The sequence below is a fragment of the Desmodus rotundus genome, chromosome 1, assembly GCF_022682495.2.
Source record: "Desmodus rotundus isolate HL8 chromosome 1, HLdesRot8A.1, whole genome shotgun sequence".
Taxonomy (NCBI): domain Eukaryota; kingdom Metazoa; phylum Chordata; class Mammalia; order Chiroptera; family Phyllostomidae; genus Desmodus; species Desmodus rotundus.
In genome coordinates this window covers 122,725,573-122,742,854 of record NC_071387.1, presented here as the reverse complement: position 1 = coordinate 122,742,854, position 17,282 = coordinate 122,725,573, and the positions used below count along the sequence as shown (strand labels likewise).

The 17,282-nt window shown below is 37.0% G+C and overlaps 1 protein-coding gene across 1 annotated transcript in view; it reads right to left on the bottom strand.

Annotated features, from left to right (window-relative positions):
* The window catches only part of COMMD10 (COMM domain containing 10), a 155,131-nt gene that overhangs the window by 109,622 nt on the left and 28,227 nt on the right, over window positions 1-17,282 (bottom strand). The window contains exon 5 of the mRNA XM_024571734.3: window positions 15,051-15,161. Within this exon, the coding sequence (XP_024427502.2) occupies window positions 15,051-15,161 (111 nt within the window). The remainder of the gene's footprint in view (window positions 1-15,050; window positions 15,162-17,282) is intronic.

The window sequence follows — 17,282 nt, the reverse complement described above, 5'->3', positions numbered from 1 at the left end:
TTCCAGTTAAAGGTGAGATCATATGGTATGTGTCCCTCACCGTCTGGCTTATTTCACTTAGCATATGCTCTCGAGTTCCATCCATGCTGTTACAAAGGGTAGAAGCTCCTACCTCTCTGCTGTGGATAATTGCATTGTGTAAATGTACCATAGTTTTTTGTTGCACTCATTTGCTGATGGGCACTTAGGTTGCTTCCTGCACTTGGCTATTGTAAATTGTGCTGCTATGAACATTGGGATGCATAGGTTCTTTTGAATTAGTGTTTCAGGGTTCCTAGGGTATAATCCCACCAGCAGAATTGTTGGGTCCAAAGGCAGTTCCATTTTTACTTTTCTGAGGAAATTCAAACTGTTTTCCACAGTGGCTGCAACAGTCTGTATTACAACCAACAATGTACTGGGGTTCCCTTCTCTCCACATCCTCTCCAACATTTGCTTGTTGATTTGTTTATGCTGGCCATTCTGACTGGTGTGAGGTGGTATCTCATTGTGCTTTTAATTTGCATCTCTCTGATGGCTAGTGATGTTGAGCATCTTTTCATGTGTCTCTGAGCCCTCTGTATGTCTTCCTTGGAGAAGTGTCTGTTCCAGTCCTTTGCCCATTTTTTAATTGGGTTGTTTGTCTTCCTGGAGTGGAGTTGTGTGAGTTCTTTATATATTTTGGAGATCAGACCCTTGTCTGAAATATCATTGGCAAATATGTTTTCCCATACGATTGGTTCTATTTTCATTATAATGCTGTTTTCTTTAGCCATGCAGAAGCTTTTTATTTTGATGAGGTCCCATTTGTTTATTCTTCCCTTTATGTCCCTTGCTTTAGGGGACATACCCGTGAACATGTTGCTGCATGGAATATCTGAGATTTTCCTGCCTATGTTCTCCTCTAGGACTTTTATGGTGTTACGACTTGTGTTTCATACACCGTGAATTTATTTTTGTGTATGGTGTAAGTTGGTGATCGAGTTTCATTTTTTTGCATGTAGCTGTCCAGATCTCAGATTAGTGTGGCCATTTGTTGAAGAGGCTGTTTTTGCTCCATTTTATGCTTCTTCCCCTTTGTCGAATATTAATTGACCATAGAGACTTGGGTTTATTTCTGGGCTCTCTGTTCTGTTCCATTGGTCTATGTGCCTGTTTTTATGCCAGTACCAGGCTGTTTTGATTACAGCGGCCTTGTAATACAGTTTGATATCAGGTATTGTGATCCCTCCTGCTTTGTTCTTCTTTCTCAAAAATGCTGCAGCTATTCGGGGTCATTTATGGTTCCATATAAATTTCTGAAATGTTTGTTCTATATCTGTGAAATATGTCATGGGTACTTTAATAGGGATTGCATTGAATGTGTAAATCACTTTGGGTAGTATAGCCATTTTGATGATGTTAATTCTTCCAATCCATGACCATGGTACATGCTTCCATTTGTTTGTATCTTCCTTAATTTCTTTCTTCAGTGTTGTGTAGTTTTCTGAGTACAGGTCTTTTACCTCCTTGGTTAGGTTGATTCCTAGGTACTTTATTTTTCTTGTTGCTATATCAAATGGGATTTTTTTCCTGATTTCTGTTTCTGATGTTTCATTGTTGGTATACAAGAATGCCTTTGATTTCTGAGTATTGACTTTGCATCCAGCTGTTTTGCCAAATTCATTTATTAGGTCGAGTAGTTTTTTGGTGGAGTCTATAGGATTTTCCATGTACACTATCATGTCATCTGCAAACAATGACAGTTTCGTTTCCTACTTTCCAATTTGGATGCGTTCTATTTCTTTTTCTTGTGTGATTGCTATGGCTAGGACTTCCAATACTATGTTGAATAGGAGTGGTGAAAGTGGTCAACCTCGTCTTGTTCCTGGTCTTAGTGGGAAAGCTCTCAGTTTTTGTCCATTGAGTATGATGTTGGGTATAGGTCTCTCATATATGGCCTTTGTTATGTTGAGGAATGCTGCCTCTAAGTCCTACTTTGCTGAGTGTTTTGATCATAAATGGGTGTTGTACCTTATCAAATGCTTTTTCCACATCAATTGATAATGATCATGTGGTTTTTGTCTTTGCTTTTGTTTAAGTGGTGTATTATGTTTATTGATTTGTGAATATTGCACCATGTTTGCATCCCTGGGATGAATCCCACTTGAACATGGTGTATGATCTTTTTAACGTATTGCTGGATGCGGTTTGCCAACATTTTGTTGAGGATTTTAGCATCTATGTTCATCAGCGATATTGGCCTGAAGTTTTCTTTCTTTGTTCTGTCTTTATCTGGTTTTGGGATTAGGATGATGTTGTCTTGATAAAATGAGTTTGGGAGTCTTCCATCTTCTTGAATTTTTTGAAATAATCTGTGGAGGTTGGGGGTTAGCTCTCCCTTAAATGCTTTGTAGAATTCTCCCGTGAAACTGTCTGGTCCAGGGCTTTTGTGTGTTGGAAGCTTTTTGATTACTGTTTCAATTTCATCAGGTGTTATTGGTCAGTTCAGGCTTTCTGCTTCTTCATTGAGTTTTGGAAGGTTATATTTTTCTAGAAATTTGTCCATTTCACCTAGGTTTTCACGTTCCTTGGCATATAGTCCTTCGTAGTAATTTGTTACAATCCTTTGTATTTCTGTGGTATCAGTTGCAATCTCTCCTCTTTCATTTCTGATTATGTTTATTTGGGTCCTCTCTCTTTTTTTCTTGATGAGCCTGCTTAAGGGCTTGTCGATTTTGTTTATCTTTTCAAAGAACCAGCTCCTGGATTCATTGATCCTTAGTATTGTGCTTTTAGTCTCTATGCCATTTCATTCTGCTCTGATACTGGTTATTTCCGTCCTTCTACTTGCTTTGGGTTGTCTTTGGTGTTGTGCCTCGAGTTCTTGTAGGTGTAGGGTTAGGCCGTTTATTTGAAATGTTTCTGTCTTTTTAGGTAGGCCTGTATCGCTATGAACTTCCCTCAGGACTGCCTTCACTGTGTCCCATAAGTTTTGGATTGTTGTGAGTTCATTTTCATTTGTTTCCAGAAACTTTTTGATTTCTTCCCTAATCTCATTCTTGACCCATTCATTGTTTAATAGCATGCTGTTCAATCTCCATGAGTTTGATTGTTTGGGGTTTTCCCCTTGAGGTTTGTTTCTAGTTTCAGTCCCTTGTCGTCAGAGAAAATGCTCGATATGATTTCAATTTCCTTGAATTTGTTGAGGCTTGTTTTGTGTCCTTTCATGTGGTCTATCTTTCAAAATGTTCCATGAGCATTTGAAAAGAATGTGTATTTTGCTTCTTTGGGATGAAGGGTTCTGTATATATCAGTTATGTCCATTTCATCTAGGGCATTGTTCAATGCTACAATATCTTTGTTGATATTTTGTTTGGAAGATCTTTTGATTTTTGACAGTGGGGTATTAAAATCTCCTACTATAATTGTGTTGCTGTCAATATCTTTCTTGAAGTCCTCCAAGGTTTTCTTTATGTATTTGGGTGCTCCCATGTTGGGTGCATATATATTCACAACATTTATGTCTTCTTGATGGATTCTTTCCTTGAGTATTATGAAGTGACCTTCTTGTTCTCTTTTTATGGCTCTTCTTTTGAAGTCTATTTTGTCCAATGTGAGTATTGGTACCCTGGCTTTTTTTTCCTGTCCTTTTGCTTGGAATATTTTTTTCCAGCCCTTTACTTTCAGTCTATGTAGGTCTTTTGTTCTGAGGTGGGTCTCTTGTGGGCAGTATATGTGCGCGTCATGTTTTCTTAACCATTCCACTATTCTGTGTCTTTTGATTGGGGTATTTAATCCATTTACATTTAATGTTATTATTGATAGGTACTTATTCCTTGCTATTTTTTTTGTACCTGTGTTCCTCTCTCTCTCTGCTCACTGTTTTTCTTCCTGTTCTTAAAGCAAACCCTTTAGCATCTCTTGCAGAGCTGGCTTGGAGGAGGTTATTCTTTGAGGCTTCTTTTGTCTGGGAAGCTCCTTAGTTGGCCTTCCATTTTAATTGTGAGACATGCTGAATAAAGTAGTCTTGGTTGCAGGGCTCTGTTTTTCATTACTTGGAATATTTCTTGCCACTCCCTTCAGGCTTGGAGCGTTTCCATTGAGAAGTCAGCTGCTAGTCTTATTGGGGTTCCCTTATATGTTACTTCCTGTTTTCCCCTTGCTGCCTTTAAGATTCTCTCTTTATCTTGGAATTTTGCCATTTTAATTATGATGTCTTGAAGTTGGCCTCTTTGGGTTCCTCTTCATTGGGACTCTGTGTTTCCTGGATTTGTGAAAAATATGTATCCTTTCATTTTCCTTTTCTCTCATCAAATTAGGGAAGTTTTCCATCATTATTTTTTCAAACAGGTTTTCTAACCATTGCTCTTCTTCTTCTCCTTCTGGTATCCCTATTATATGGATATTATTATGTTTCATGCTGTCCTGCATTTCCCTTAACCCCTCTTCATTCTTTCTGAGTCTCTTTTCCTTTTCTTGCTCTTTCTGGCTGTTTTTTTCTACCTTGTCCTTTGGCTTGCTGATCCGATCTTCTGCTTCATTGAGCCTGCTTTTGATTCCTTCTACTGTATTCTTCAGTTCAGAAATTGTATTCTTCATTTCCTCTTGGCCCTTACTGATAGTCCCTATTTCCTTTTTCATGTTGATATAGTTTGCAGTGAGTTCATTGTAGTTTCCCTGTAGTTTCTGGTAATTCTCTGTGAGCTCAGTGAGTTCACTGAGCTTCCTAATAACCACTGCTTTGAACTCAATATCTGATAGTTGACTTGCCTCTATTTCATTTAGCATTCTTTCTGAGGCTTCCTCCTTTCCTTTCATTTGGGGATTGTTTCTTTGTCTTCCCATTGTTTGTGAGACTCTTCCTGTTAGCCTCTTTTTTTTAAGTTGATCTGTCCTGACTCCCTGGGTTATGGTGTGAACTTCTGTGAGATTCAGTGGTACAGTCTCCTTGATCTCTCCAACTCACTGGTCTCAGGCTGTCATTTATGTTGGCTCTGTGTATGTCTTTGGGTTTTTATTGTTGTTGGGTCTTTCTTTGGTGGGTCCTTTCCACCAGCTGGTTAACTGAGGGTCACTCTGTCCACCACCTTTTGTATTCTCTTGTGCAGGTGTGGACAGATGGTATTGAAGCTGGTTCTTCCTTGTGTACAAGGTTTTGAGGATTCTCTCTTGCTCTTGTTCAGTTGTTTGTTCTGAGTAATTTCTCCACTATTTAGTTGTATTTCCAGATAGGTCCTGGGTTGAGTTAGTGTGGCTTCCACTCCCTCCTTCTCCTTCTTCTGTTGTTATTTGTTGGTGGTTCCTTTTGATGGTGGGTTTCCTCTTCCAGCAGGTATCCTGGTGTTCACAGCTTCTACCTACTCTTTTTTGTGATCATTTGGAGGGGAAGGTGAAATGGTTTAAGACAGCAGGAGTGTATTCTATGGTATTTAAAGTACCAGCCTATAGAGAAGAGACAGAGATCCTTTGGATATGTACAGTGTTAACTGTGATAATTCACCCAACTAGCCACTTTTTAGAAAGGGTGGAAAGAAGATAAGTTGGGGGTCAGGGGGAGGATTGTGAGTTGGATCTAGAAAGCAGTGAGCTTGTGGGAGGTCAGATTATGAGGTAAAGTGAGAGTAAAGGATAGAAAATAGGTGTCATGTGTGAGAGAATAGAGTTAACCACAACAGTAATAAAGTTCAGGAAACGGTGAAGTGGGCTACAATCTGGGAGGGGTGCTGTATAGTATTTACAATTGAATAGAACAGCTATTATTTACAATAATAATGGAGCAACAATCATATGAAAGAATCTATGTGATCTGGGTAACAAGAATAGGAAGCATAGGACCTAGAGTAGTGTGCTAAGAGAACACAAGTGAAGTGAAAGACAGTAAATTAACAATACACTATGAAAGCGAGAACAAGGGAAGCCACTCAAACAATGCAATTTAACCAGTCAAGTGAAGAAGACTAGACAGAAAGAAGAGAAATACAAAATTACTAATAAAATGAAAGATGTAAGAATAATGAAAAAAATACAAATATACAATAACTTGCAAGTTCTCTGGAGTAGCAAAGTGAAATTTGTCTCACTATCTCAGCTGTTGGGATGCCCCCTCTTTGGGTCCAACTCTGGTCTTTTCAGTTCTAGGTTTTATTGTCTCACTTGTGGGAATTTAAAAAAAAAGAAAAGAAGGAAGGGAGAAGAGATAAAAAGGGAAAGAAAGAAAGAAGGAATAAAACAAGAAAGAAGGAAAGAGAAAGAAGGAGTTAAAAGAAAAAAAGTAATAAAAAAAAAGAAATACTTAAAAAGAAATAATAAAAGCCTCTTGCTGGCTTCAAACTGGCCAAGTCAGTTTTGCTGGTCTTCATGTCTGTAGCGGGCTGAGGGGGGATTGGTTTTGTTCCTCTCCCTTCCCAATTGGCACTTGGACAGCCTGAGCCCAGTTCCCCAGCAGCCTCTGGTCTTGCAGGTTTGGGCGTGCACTCTCCCCGGGGTTTCGGGTGCAGTTAAAAATTGGTTAAAATTGGGGCCCTCTGAGGTACGCACTCTCCCCGGTGCCTCAGTTGTGAGCTCAGGGCCTTCCGGGCCACCAGAGGAGCACCAAGTGGCTGGGTGGGGAGGAGGCCTGAGCAGCTGCTGCAGGAGAATTCCCCAAACAGCCCCCGAGTGTCTTTTTTTTTTACTTTTTCTTTTTGAGAAATTCCTCCAACCTGCCGCTCCATACAAGGAAGGGCCTGTCCTCTCACACAGCCCACCTCTCCAACTAGACTGGGGACTGTCCAGGTCAGGGCCCCTCACGGCCCAGCTCTCAACTCTCCACAGCCGGCACCCACATTCTCTGTGGGTGCTCACTGCCCCTGTGTGTTTGCTACTTCTTCCTTGTTCCCCTCCCTGACCAAGCAACCAGGTCTCTCCCGGTGCTGCTCAAACCTTGTTTGGCAGGGGAGGGAGCCGTTAACCAACTTTCTCCCAAGAGTCCTGCGGCAGGCCCGGTGGGCGCTGGGCCTGGGGCTGTAGCCGCCCTGGTCCCCATGCTGGTCTCAGGGACCTTATTGTCCTGAAGCAATCCCTTACCATCTGAGTTTTCAATGTGCTCTACAAGTTTTGGTCTCCTATCTTCCTATATGCTGGGATACTGTTGGCTGTTCGCTCGTTCCTCAGTAGATTGGCTACGTGTTTCACCTGTGTGCAGGGGACGTGGAATCTGCTTTTAACTGGTCCCCTAAAATTATCCCAGTTAATTAACTAGTAGTAAAGAACCTATTTTTGAGTATTAATGTTACACCTTTCTCCAGAGGATCTTAAGTCCTTTGAACATAACCTTTGAATTTCTATATGTGTTTCCAAAATGACTATGGAAGCCATTTATCAAACTAAATCCTGACGCCCTTTCACCCAATAATTAACACTCCTGGGGAATAACATACACAATAGGAGGCTTCATTCATTCATTCATTCATACATTCAGCTATCATTCAATAAATGTTTATTGAGCATTTATGATGTATACAAAGATGTTTATTGTGATATAATAAAAGTACTGGAAAAACAATAATAGAGGAATTGTTTAAAAATTATTGTATGTCACAGGCAAAAGATGATGCAATCATTTAAAATATATTCATGATTAGTTTGAATATGAAAAAGGTTTGTTATAGAGTTAAGTGAAAAAAGCAGAATATAAAATCAAAGAAGTTACATGATCAGTCTATCAAAAGAAAACATGTATAAACACTAAAAAAAATACAATAGATTGGCTGCATCTTGGTGGTAAATCTGAGTTTTCTTTCCACAGTTACATAATTTCAAGTTTTCTATAATAAACATATAAACTTGGACAATAAAAATAAACTAAGTTAAAAGGTAGTCAATATTCACTAATTATTTCATTTGAGAAGAAAAATCACTAACCTTTCTTAAAATTTTTCTGACCCTGAAAAAACCACCCCAAATGATACAAATGAAAGTATCTTGACACAAAAATGCTAGAGACAAAACTTGTTTCATAAAATTTCTGACCAAAATCAATTAGTAAAAAGCCCAAGACTTTATAGAATGTCTCTTCAGATCACAAGACAGCATAACGTAAAAGAGGAATAATTGCTACTTATCAAAAAGGAAAACAATTCTGATTGATGAATGAGTTATACCTTCATAACGACCTATAGTATCGGACAATTATAATAAAAACTTCAATTCTTTTTCCTAGGCCAAAAACAAACACCACTATTACAAAAATCACTTAATAGATTCATAGGAAAAAAACAACTGGAAAGTCATAAAGCAAAACATAACAGTGCTGTGGGAACTGGAATTACACTCGGTTTTAATTGATTTTTTTCTTTATTTTCCAAAATGTCAATTATAAATATGTATGGCTATTATAATAAAGGAAAATAAACTTAAATTACTAAGGGGATATGCTAAAATATTTTCACTAAATGGTTGTATTAATAACAACACAGCATTTGTAAAATGTACACCTGTTCTTAAGAGTAGCTCAGAAAAATTAAAGGTCCTTCAAAAGCAGGCACTAGAAAGATCACCTTCAAGGAGAACTAAATACCTTAAATTTCTAAAGCAAGAGTTCATGATCTGAACAGCATATATATTTTTTTTCTTACTGAGAAATCTGTCATAAGTAGATCAAAGGACATTTTTTTCTTTTTAATAATATAGCCTATTTCTTTGTTCATAATACATTAACATCAATAATGTCACATAGCCCTTACAGTGTGGTCTATTAATAAATGTAGTTTCTATTGAACTGAGGTAACAACATACAACTTTACTTACTATAAAAAGTGTGTATTAGTGTCTCTCATTGACTTAAAGTGTGAAATTGTTTTAACTTAATCAAATAAAAATAAAAATAAAATCCATATAACTATAATTTTATGAAGCATAAAACAAACATTGCATTTTTGAACAATTTTAACACTCTGAAACATATTACAGGGTCAAGGGCTAAATTATTAAATAAGCATAATAATACAGTACCCTAGCAATAAGTATAGCACAGGACTCTGAAATAAAATTGCCTAGTTTCAAATCCTAATTCTGTCATTTATTAGCTGTATAACATAAGAAAATAACCTCTATGTCTTTCCATTTCTCCATCTATCTATAAAGCAATAATAATAAGTATTTATACCTGACAAAGATGTTTTCAATACTAAAGCCATACCTACCTAATACCATACCTAGCACAAAATAAGCACTAAAACAAGCTTCCCTCCAACTGTCTTTCTCACTCTACATAGAATTTGTCATAAAATTTTGAAAATAAAGAACTTATCTCAAAAACATAGTCTTGAAATTCCTAACCTCATTTGAAATCATAATTACCCATCCATAAAGTACTTTCTACAAGCTGAGAAAAATCCAGACAAACATTAATATAAATGAAAAGTTCTCGTGTTAAGGTGATTTCACCCACTTGAAGAAAAAAAGTGAAACACAGGACTTTCTTAAACAATGTACAAAAGAATTTAGAATCACTTATTAACAAAACATAACTGTCCTAAACAGCAAATTTTCTGGGGAAAATGCAATAAAACAAGATTAATAGCAAATTTTAAATATTTTAGTGCTTTTAGGATATTCAAAGTTGACGTTTTGCTGTCATTCAAAAAGGGGGAAAATGGGACAACTGTAATAGCATAATCAATAAAATATATTTGTAAAAATTACCAACATTTGTTACATATAAACATACTATTATTTTCTATAAATAAAGAAACTTCAACTGTCTATGATCAGCCTGGAACTACTTACACTATAACCTAGTACAGTCATTCAACTATCTTGGGGATTTTTTGTCTATTTTGTCATAAAGAAATTAATAAAAGTGACAGAATGTAACAGAAAAGTCAATAGTGCAGAAGGCTTTTAATAAATTTCATATTGGCAAATGGTCACATACAAATTAAACACTGAAATCAGGATGATGTCATTTTTTTGTTCTGTACACATCTGATTAATAGGCATTAATTTTGTTGATGGAAAGAAGCAAATTCTATTGTTATATACAGATTAGAAATGTAAACACTTAGCATTTCCCACAGCTACTGACTTGACAAATTATTTTGAATGTTATTTCAAATAATACTGTGGCTGCCAGAGGTTAGGAAAGCAGAGCTCTACTGCCCTCTAATGAAATAAACAAAAACAAAACAAAACAAAAACCCCAGAAAACTCCTTGTGAGATATCTGTGGAACAGGAAAATAATCTTACTTTGCTAACTGCAACAGATAAACACTAAGACAATTAACTGAAAACAACTAGAATATATATCAAATACTGTAGGAAAAACTACAATCACCCAGTTTCCATGATAAAATTAGTAGCAAAACAGGAAAGCCTTGAGACAGAAATGTCCTAGGAGAAAGACGACCAGCACAACAATGCTATCAAATGTGATAGCCATTGAAGCTACACTGCAGGCAACACTTGGCATGTGTATGTTGGAAGGATATTAGAAGAGATTCTTAGAAATCACACTTTTCAGTGAATTACAGTAAGTTTTCAGTTCAGCAGCTCAAAAGTAAACACCATCAAAATATTCTCACAAATCTGCACTGACTATAATACTCTAAGAATAATTTTAAAATATGTATATTTTCAAGATACCTATCCTGTAAAATATACCTTTAAAATAAATTTACCTAATGCTTCCTGTTTTAAACAAGTGCCAGTTTCATCAGTATGACAACTTTGTACTTTATGGTACTTTGTATCATAAACTAACCAGTGACTAACTTTCAATCTTTCTTTTAATAACAGCTCTCCCTTCCTTTAACAAAGTTGCTTTTTAAAACATCCTCCATACTCATATTCCTTTTACCTAATATTCCAACCTGTCAAGAATTCCCACATTCTGATTTTCAGGAAAGAGCAAGTGTTTAGGGGAAAGTAGTGTGTGGTCCTTCATAAGAGGAGTTACATAACAATTAACACCCAGGAACCAGATGTAATAAAAGTAAAAGAATAGACTACTAGATCATAAAAACAGGGAGAATGAAAACAAACAAAAAAGTAAAAATTCGAGGCAGTATGTCACTAAGCAGAACAGAGGTGTAGTAGCTAACTGGTCCTTTACAGCTGGGGCACAGTGCATCCCTTGGAGGTGGCACGTTTCTGCGCAGGCTGATAGTGGCTGTGCACTCCATCACGTGCATATTGTTTAGGAGACAGAAAAAACAGGGACCAAATCCACACAATGCTATGAGGGACATGGGCAATATAGAGAAAGAAGTTTACTTAAATCTACTGACAAAATGAAAATATCCTTTACATTTGTATGCTGCTACTCTTTTCCTGAGTGTCTATTTACTAATGAAAACGCTTCTTTATCTCTGCAAGTTATAAGGGTGATCAAACGTCCACTCAAAATTTCAGAAAAGCAACACAGAAAACATAAAACCTATATATCTCAAATGAGTTGGATCTCACATCTGTATAGATGTCCTGGATAATAGGAATTAAAAACATAACTCTTTTACTAGCAGTATTCAGTCTTACTGCCTAAAGATATAACAGAGACAGACATATTTCGAAGACATCATAAAAGTTGCTGGGAGGACATAAGCATCCCAAAGTCAAGCGTTGCCGAAGTCATGATGCCTAAAGCATATCCAATATATGATCAAAACAGTATTCTTCCAACCTATAAGTTGCATTTAGCTAGTTAACACTTAGCATATGGTAGTTAAGAGGAATACAACAGTGAAGGTATACAGCTACTTGGAGAATGAATGCATGCATGTACTTATGTGTGTGTGCTTTCACACCTGGAATTGTTCCGGTATACACCAGCAAGTTCCAGATTATTATCCTAAACCTAAAGGAATGCCTTCCCTATCACAGGAGGGGGAAAAAAAAAGGACTTCCAGGCTATCCTTTGCCTCCCAACTCCCAGTAAGAAAAAATAAGAAAAATATGAAAAAGAAAAAGAACGCGAGGAAAGAAAAGAAGTAAAGATTAATTTCAAATGACAGCTCTGGTTTAAAACAAAGAGATTTATTTACTTATTAGCCCAATAAAGTTTTATTGATGATGATGATGGAGATGGTACCAGCTCATCATTTATTGAGCGTTTACCATAATTTTAGGCATTGAAGTAAGCACTTACATACACTGAGTATTTAATCTTCATAAAAACATGACTTATTACCTGCGAAACTAGTAATATTATGCCCATTTACAAAGGGAGAAACAGACACTCATAAAGATTAAGTAACTCACCCAACGAAACGCTACTATTAAATTGCGGAGCTTATTTAACATTCCAGTCAGTTTGGCTCTTAACCACTAAGTTCATATTATTTTATGGTGAAAATATGTGAAATACAATAATACTTCTGAAACACTGTAATAAATTAACAAATTATATTTTAAAAGATTCAACTCAATTTGAGGCCCAAGATGGCAGCAAACTAGGTGAATGTTACACTTATATCCTCCAAGGACCAAACAGAATGCAACTAAAATATAGAACAATCAACCTGAATAACCAAATGAAGACTAGCTGAATAGAAGTCATATAACCAAGATTTTATAGAAGATGTTACATCGAGACTGGTAGGAAGGTCAGAGACATAAACAAGGACTGGCCCCAATTACCTGCGTGGTGGCTGAGATTCCAGGGTGGTATCTCAGCTGCAAAGGTTCCTCCTGAGGAGTGCAGGGTCTCAAACCCACGCTGGGCTCCCCACCCCAGAGCACCAGAGTTTGGAAGAGACACCCATAAACACCCAGCTGTAAAACTCAGCAGGGATTCAGTCTGTCAGAGAGAGATGTAAGCCTGCTAGAAACGCAGGCACCCTTCTAAAGAGCCAAAGCACAAAACCTTGCTCACAGTCACTTGTTCTGGGCTCCAGTGGAGGGAGGGAAAAGTGGAATCTAGTCTTCTGAGGAGAAACCAGGGTTTGTGGCTCTAGAAAGAGCTGAGGGAACAGCACTAAGACCCTGGTGCTGAGTAACTCTCCCACACTGCAGATGCCATCTTTTTAGGTGGAGCACTCCCTCCTCATGGCATCAGCCTGAGGGAACACAACAGCCCCGCCCTCCGGACTCCCTATCACCCCACCCTTCAGAGCTTTCCCTGTGCTAAGGAGTCAGATAAGTGGGATGGGGTATAGAGGTGTGGGCAGACTCAGGTGTCAGTGAGTGGTATGGCTTTGGGACGAGGGCCGTTTTCCCTTCTCTCCCATGAACCTGACTGGCACTCTAGCCCCATACTCCAGCCTCCAGGGGTTCCACCCTCTTGACTCTTGGTGCCCTGCCCCCTAAGATCTGGGCAAAATCTGGAACAATTAATAGATCAACAAGGATATAGAGAAAGGGGAACCCTCATGCACTGTTGGTGGGAATGCAGATTGGTGCAGACATGGTGGAAGGTAGTATGGAGTTACCTCAAAAAATTAAAAATGAAACTGCCTTGATTATGACCCAGCAATTCAACTTCTGGAAATTTATCCAAAGAACCCCAAAACACTAATTCTAAAGAATATATGCACCCTTATGTTCATTACAGCATTATTTACAATAGCCAAGATTTGGAAGCAGCCCAAGTGCCCATCAATAGATGAGTGGATAAAAAAGATGTGGTACATTCACACAATGGAATACTACTTGGCAGTAAAAGAAGAAAATCTTACCCTTTGCAACAGCATAAACGGACCTGGAGAATATTATGCTAAGTGAAATAAGATAGCCCAAGAAAGGCAAGAACCATATGGTTGCACTCATATGTGGAATCTAATGAAATAAACAAAATAAACAAACAAAATAGAAATAGATCCATAGATACAGAGAACAGGCTGACAGCTGTAGAGGGGAAGGGTGTTTGGTAGCTGGGTGACAAAAGAAGGTGAAGGGATTAAGCAACAACAAAAAACCTTCACAAAGACATCAGTATGGTGATTACCAGAGAGAAAAGGGGAGGGAGTGGAGGGTAAAGAGGAGATAAAAGTTGAAGGAACAAGACTTGACATTGGTGGTAAATGCAAAATACAATATACAGGTGATATATTATAGAATTGTACACCTGAAACCTATATAATTTTATTAACCAATGTCACCTCAATAAATTTAATAAATTGTTTTATTTTAAAAAAGGACCCAACTTAACTGCCTATAATTTTGTCAACATGTAACCTGGGCTAAGCACGGGACCCAGTTCTTAAGGAAGACAGAAATGTGCAGATATAATAAATAGTAAAGGTGCTAACAAAACAGTCAGTATTTCCAACCTTCAATATCCTTCAAATGTTATAAATAATAGCATTTCTTCCATTATTCTCTGGTCACATCCAGCCACAGAAATCTCTCCTTGCTCATATCTTTCTACCTCATTCTCACCTCTACTTCATGTCTTAAAATGAGAGAAAGTCTCATTCGTTTAGAGAAAAAGTCACTCTCCCTTTTCTATTTTAAAAAGATAATTGCAATTTATAAATATAAAAATAGCTCGCACTGATATATGAAATATGCATTTCTCTACACACTACAGTTAGAAAAAGTATTCCATAACACTCTTTAACCTTTGATAACACATTCAAGTTTTCTGAAACTAATACTAAGGAAGGAATCACTCTGCAGCACAAAATTAATCCAAATTCTATTTTGCAAGAGCTGGAACTGAAACATGCACACACATACTACAAAAGCACAAACACAACTCAGGTCACCATAACATACTAGTATTGGCTAAACAACAACAATATTCCCTCTACCATGTGTATCCAGCCTAAACCACAAAATACTCAGGAAAATCCACAAATATCTAAGACATTAAAATCATAATTTTATAGAGGTACTACAAATTTTTTCCATTGCAGAATTTAAAAGAGGACATTATGAAATGTAGGCACCTTACGAGATAAGCTATTTCTTCAAATAAATAACAGTGATACGTAAATATGGCATCAAAATCTGTCATTAATAAAGATCTGTCCATTTGTTAATAAGCCTTGTTTAATTTTAATTGAATTGTGCTTAAATTTTCTCTACAGAGAACAAAGACCTTTCTAACAATAAAGTACAAGACTTGGTGAAAAAAAATATATCCTTTCAATGGATTGCCATGTCTTACCTTTGAATCCTCATTGCTCACACCTAGCTGTAGCACAGCTTGAGGAGATTTCAGTTTTGCTTGGGCAGAATGAGCCATCTGAAGGTTAAGCTGCCATCCGACCGTCTCTAGCTACAAAAGACAAGTGCAGACTAGAATGAGATGATACAGGAGGAAGAAAACAGACAACGTTAAGCAAATCTCCACTCAGCAGGAGTGAGCATGGAGAGCCGGGACTTCGTGGTGAGTCAGTTCCAGAGCTCCTTTAAACTGCATACTCCGCAAATTCTTCCTTTAGGCTCATATATTGGCTTCATGCCATGCCTGTCAAATTCAACAGTAAAACTGGTCTTTAAATACAATCTGTTCTAAAATAAAAGTTCTAAGATTAAGCAATAAAATACACTAAGAGAGTCAATGGGTTTTAAATAGTACATTACTATTTTAAAACAGTATGTTTTAAAGCCAATGATTTTTAAAAAGTTATCTATTTTAACTAGTAAATAGTATATACAGGTCATAATCACTTCAATAACCTTCCATTATCTTTCAAAACTCCTTGCACCAGGTAGAACACAGATCAGAGGGGTTTTTTAATTTAGAGGGAAACTGAAGTACCCAGATGGTAAGAGGTTCACACATTTAGACACAGTTAGTGAGACTGGAAAAGAGCCAGGCAAAAGAACTGCTATCTTCTAGTGAGCAGGTGGTATCCAATAGGCCGTCGTGCTTTCTAAAGTACTCTAACTTACTATGGTTCCCAGTTGTGACAGAACTAATTAGAACATTTCCTTTGAATTTATTAATTAACAGAACAGTAAGTTTTAATCACCTAAGGCAAAAATAGTGAAGACAAACTAAAGCAGCATGAATGTGGCTTTATTAGACTTGTCAGATTATTGGTTTCACCCACCTCAGAACTATGACTACGAAAATTTTAGATTTAAATTTCCAGTAAACCTCATGTATTTAAGGAAGTATTATGAAATGCAATTGTCACATGCCTCTTGACAATATGATCCTAATAATTGATTTAGTAAAACTACCTTAGTTGCATTGGTAAGAATGGCAGCCTCACAACAATTTTTACTTAACCAGAATACTAATTGCTAACTTGAAAGCCTGTTCAACAGCTAGAATCACAGCAGTGCCTCAAAGCCAAATTGGAACGAGAGCAATGGAAGTATTATCTATTCGAGAGAGGATGTGATGAGAAAATAAAGATACAGTTCCGTTCTCTCTGGCACTGAACCTTTTAGAAGTCATGGGTGAGATGAGGAAGGTATTGCAGAAACATAACCTATAATACCACAAGTAAAAAATCAATTTAATAGTGCATGTTAAGCAATGGTTTTTAATGTACTCATCTTTAACACTGATTATAGTAAGCATAGTCTCTAATACCAGCCCACCACTATTTTCAAGTCACATAAAATAAGCCCTCCAACAAAACAGGAAAAAAATATGATATGCCCCCCTCCCTCCCCCACCTCCAGCCTCCCCCTTGATTTTGTCCATGTGTCCTTTATAGGGGGGTTCGGCTGGGGTGGGGTGGAGGGATGGAGAGAAAAGGCATACAACTGTAATTGAATAACAATAAAAATTTTTTTAAAAGAATTTAAAAAAAGAAATGGGAAACATCTTTTGATGACTTTAAAAGTGTTTTTTTTCTGAGTATACATATAAATAGCATAATAAAATAGAGACATTTTGTTGCTGGAAAAAAAATATGATATAACCACTCTCATATATACAAACATATACACATATCACCTTCTAGGAATTCATATGAACCTGTAAGGCACCGTTTTGATCTCATTTAACTGATTCTATCCCTGTCCTGTAAGCACTTAAGATAAATGATGAAGATAAATATTGTTTTAAGTGAATATAAGCATACTCCCAATGTGGTCAGTCCTTTGCATACATTAACGTATACTTAGTCACTGCATACAGGTGGTATGGGAGAATTAAGAACTTGAAGCTTGTGCTTTGGTTCATGCTTAAGCTGTCACTCACTAGCTATGCAACCCTGGTTAAGTCACAAACTTCTAAGCTCTCAATTGCCTCATATGAAATGGAAATAAATCTATGAGAACTATCTACTTTTCTGAGTAATTGGCAATATCAAATAAAAAATGCATATTCAAAGTATTCTGGAAACTGCACATCATTATAAATATAAGGCATTTGATCATCTAATTTTTTTCTATAGTTATCTTTTAAATAGAGTAGGCATTTTATATACAGATT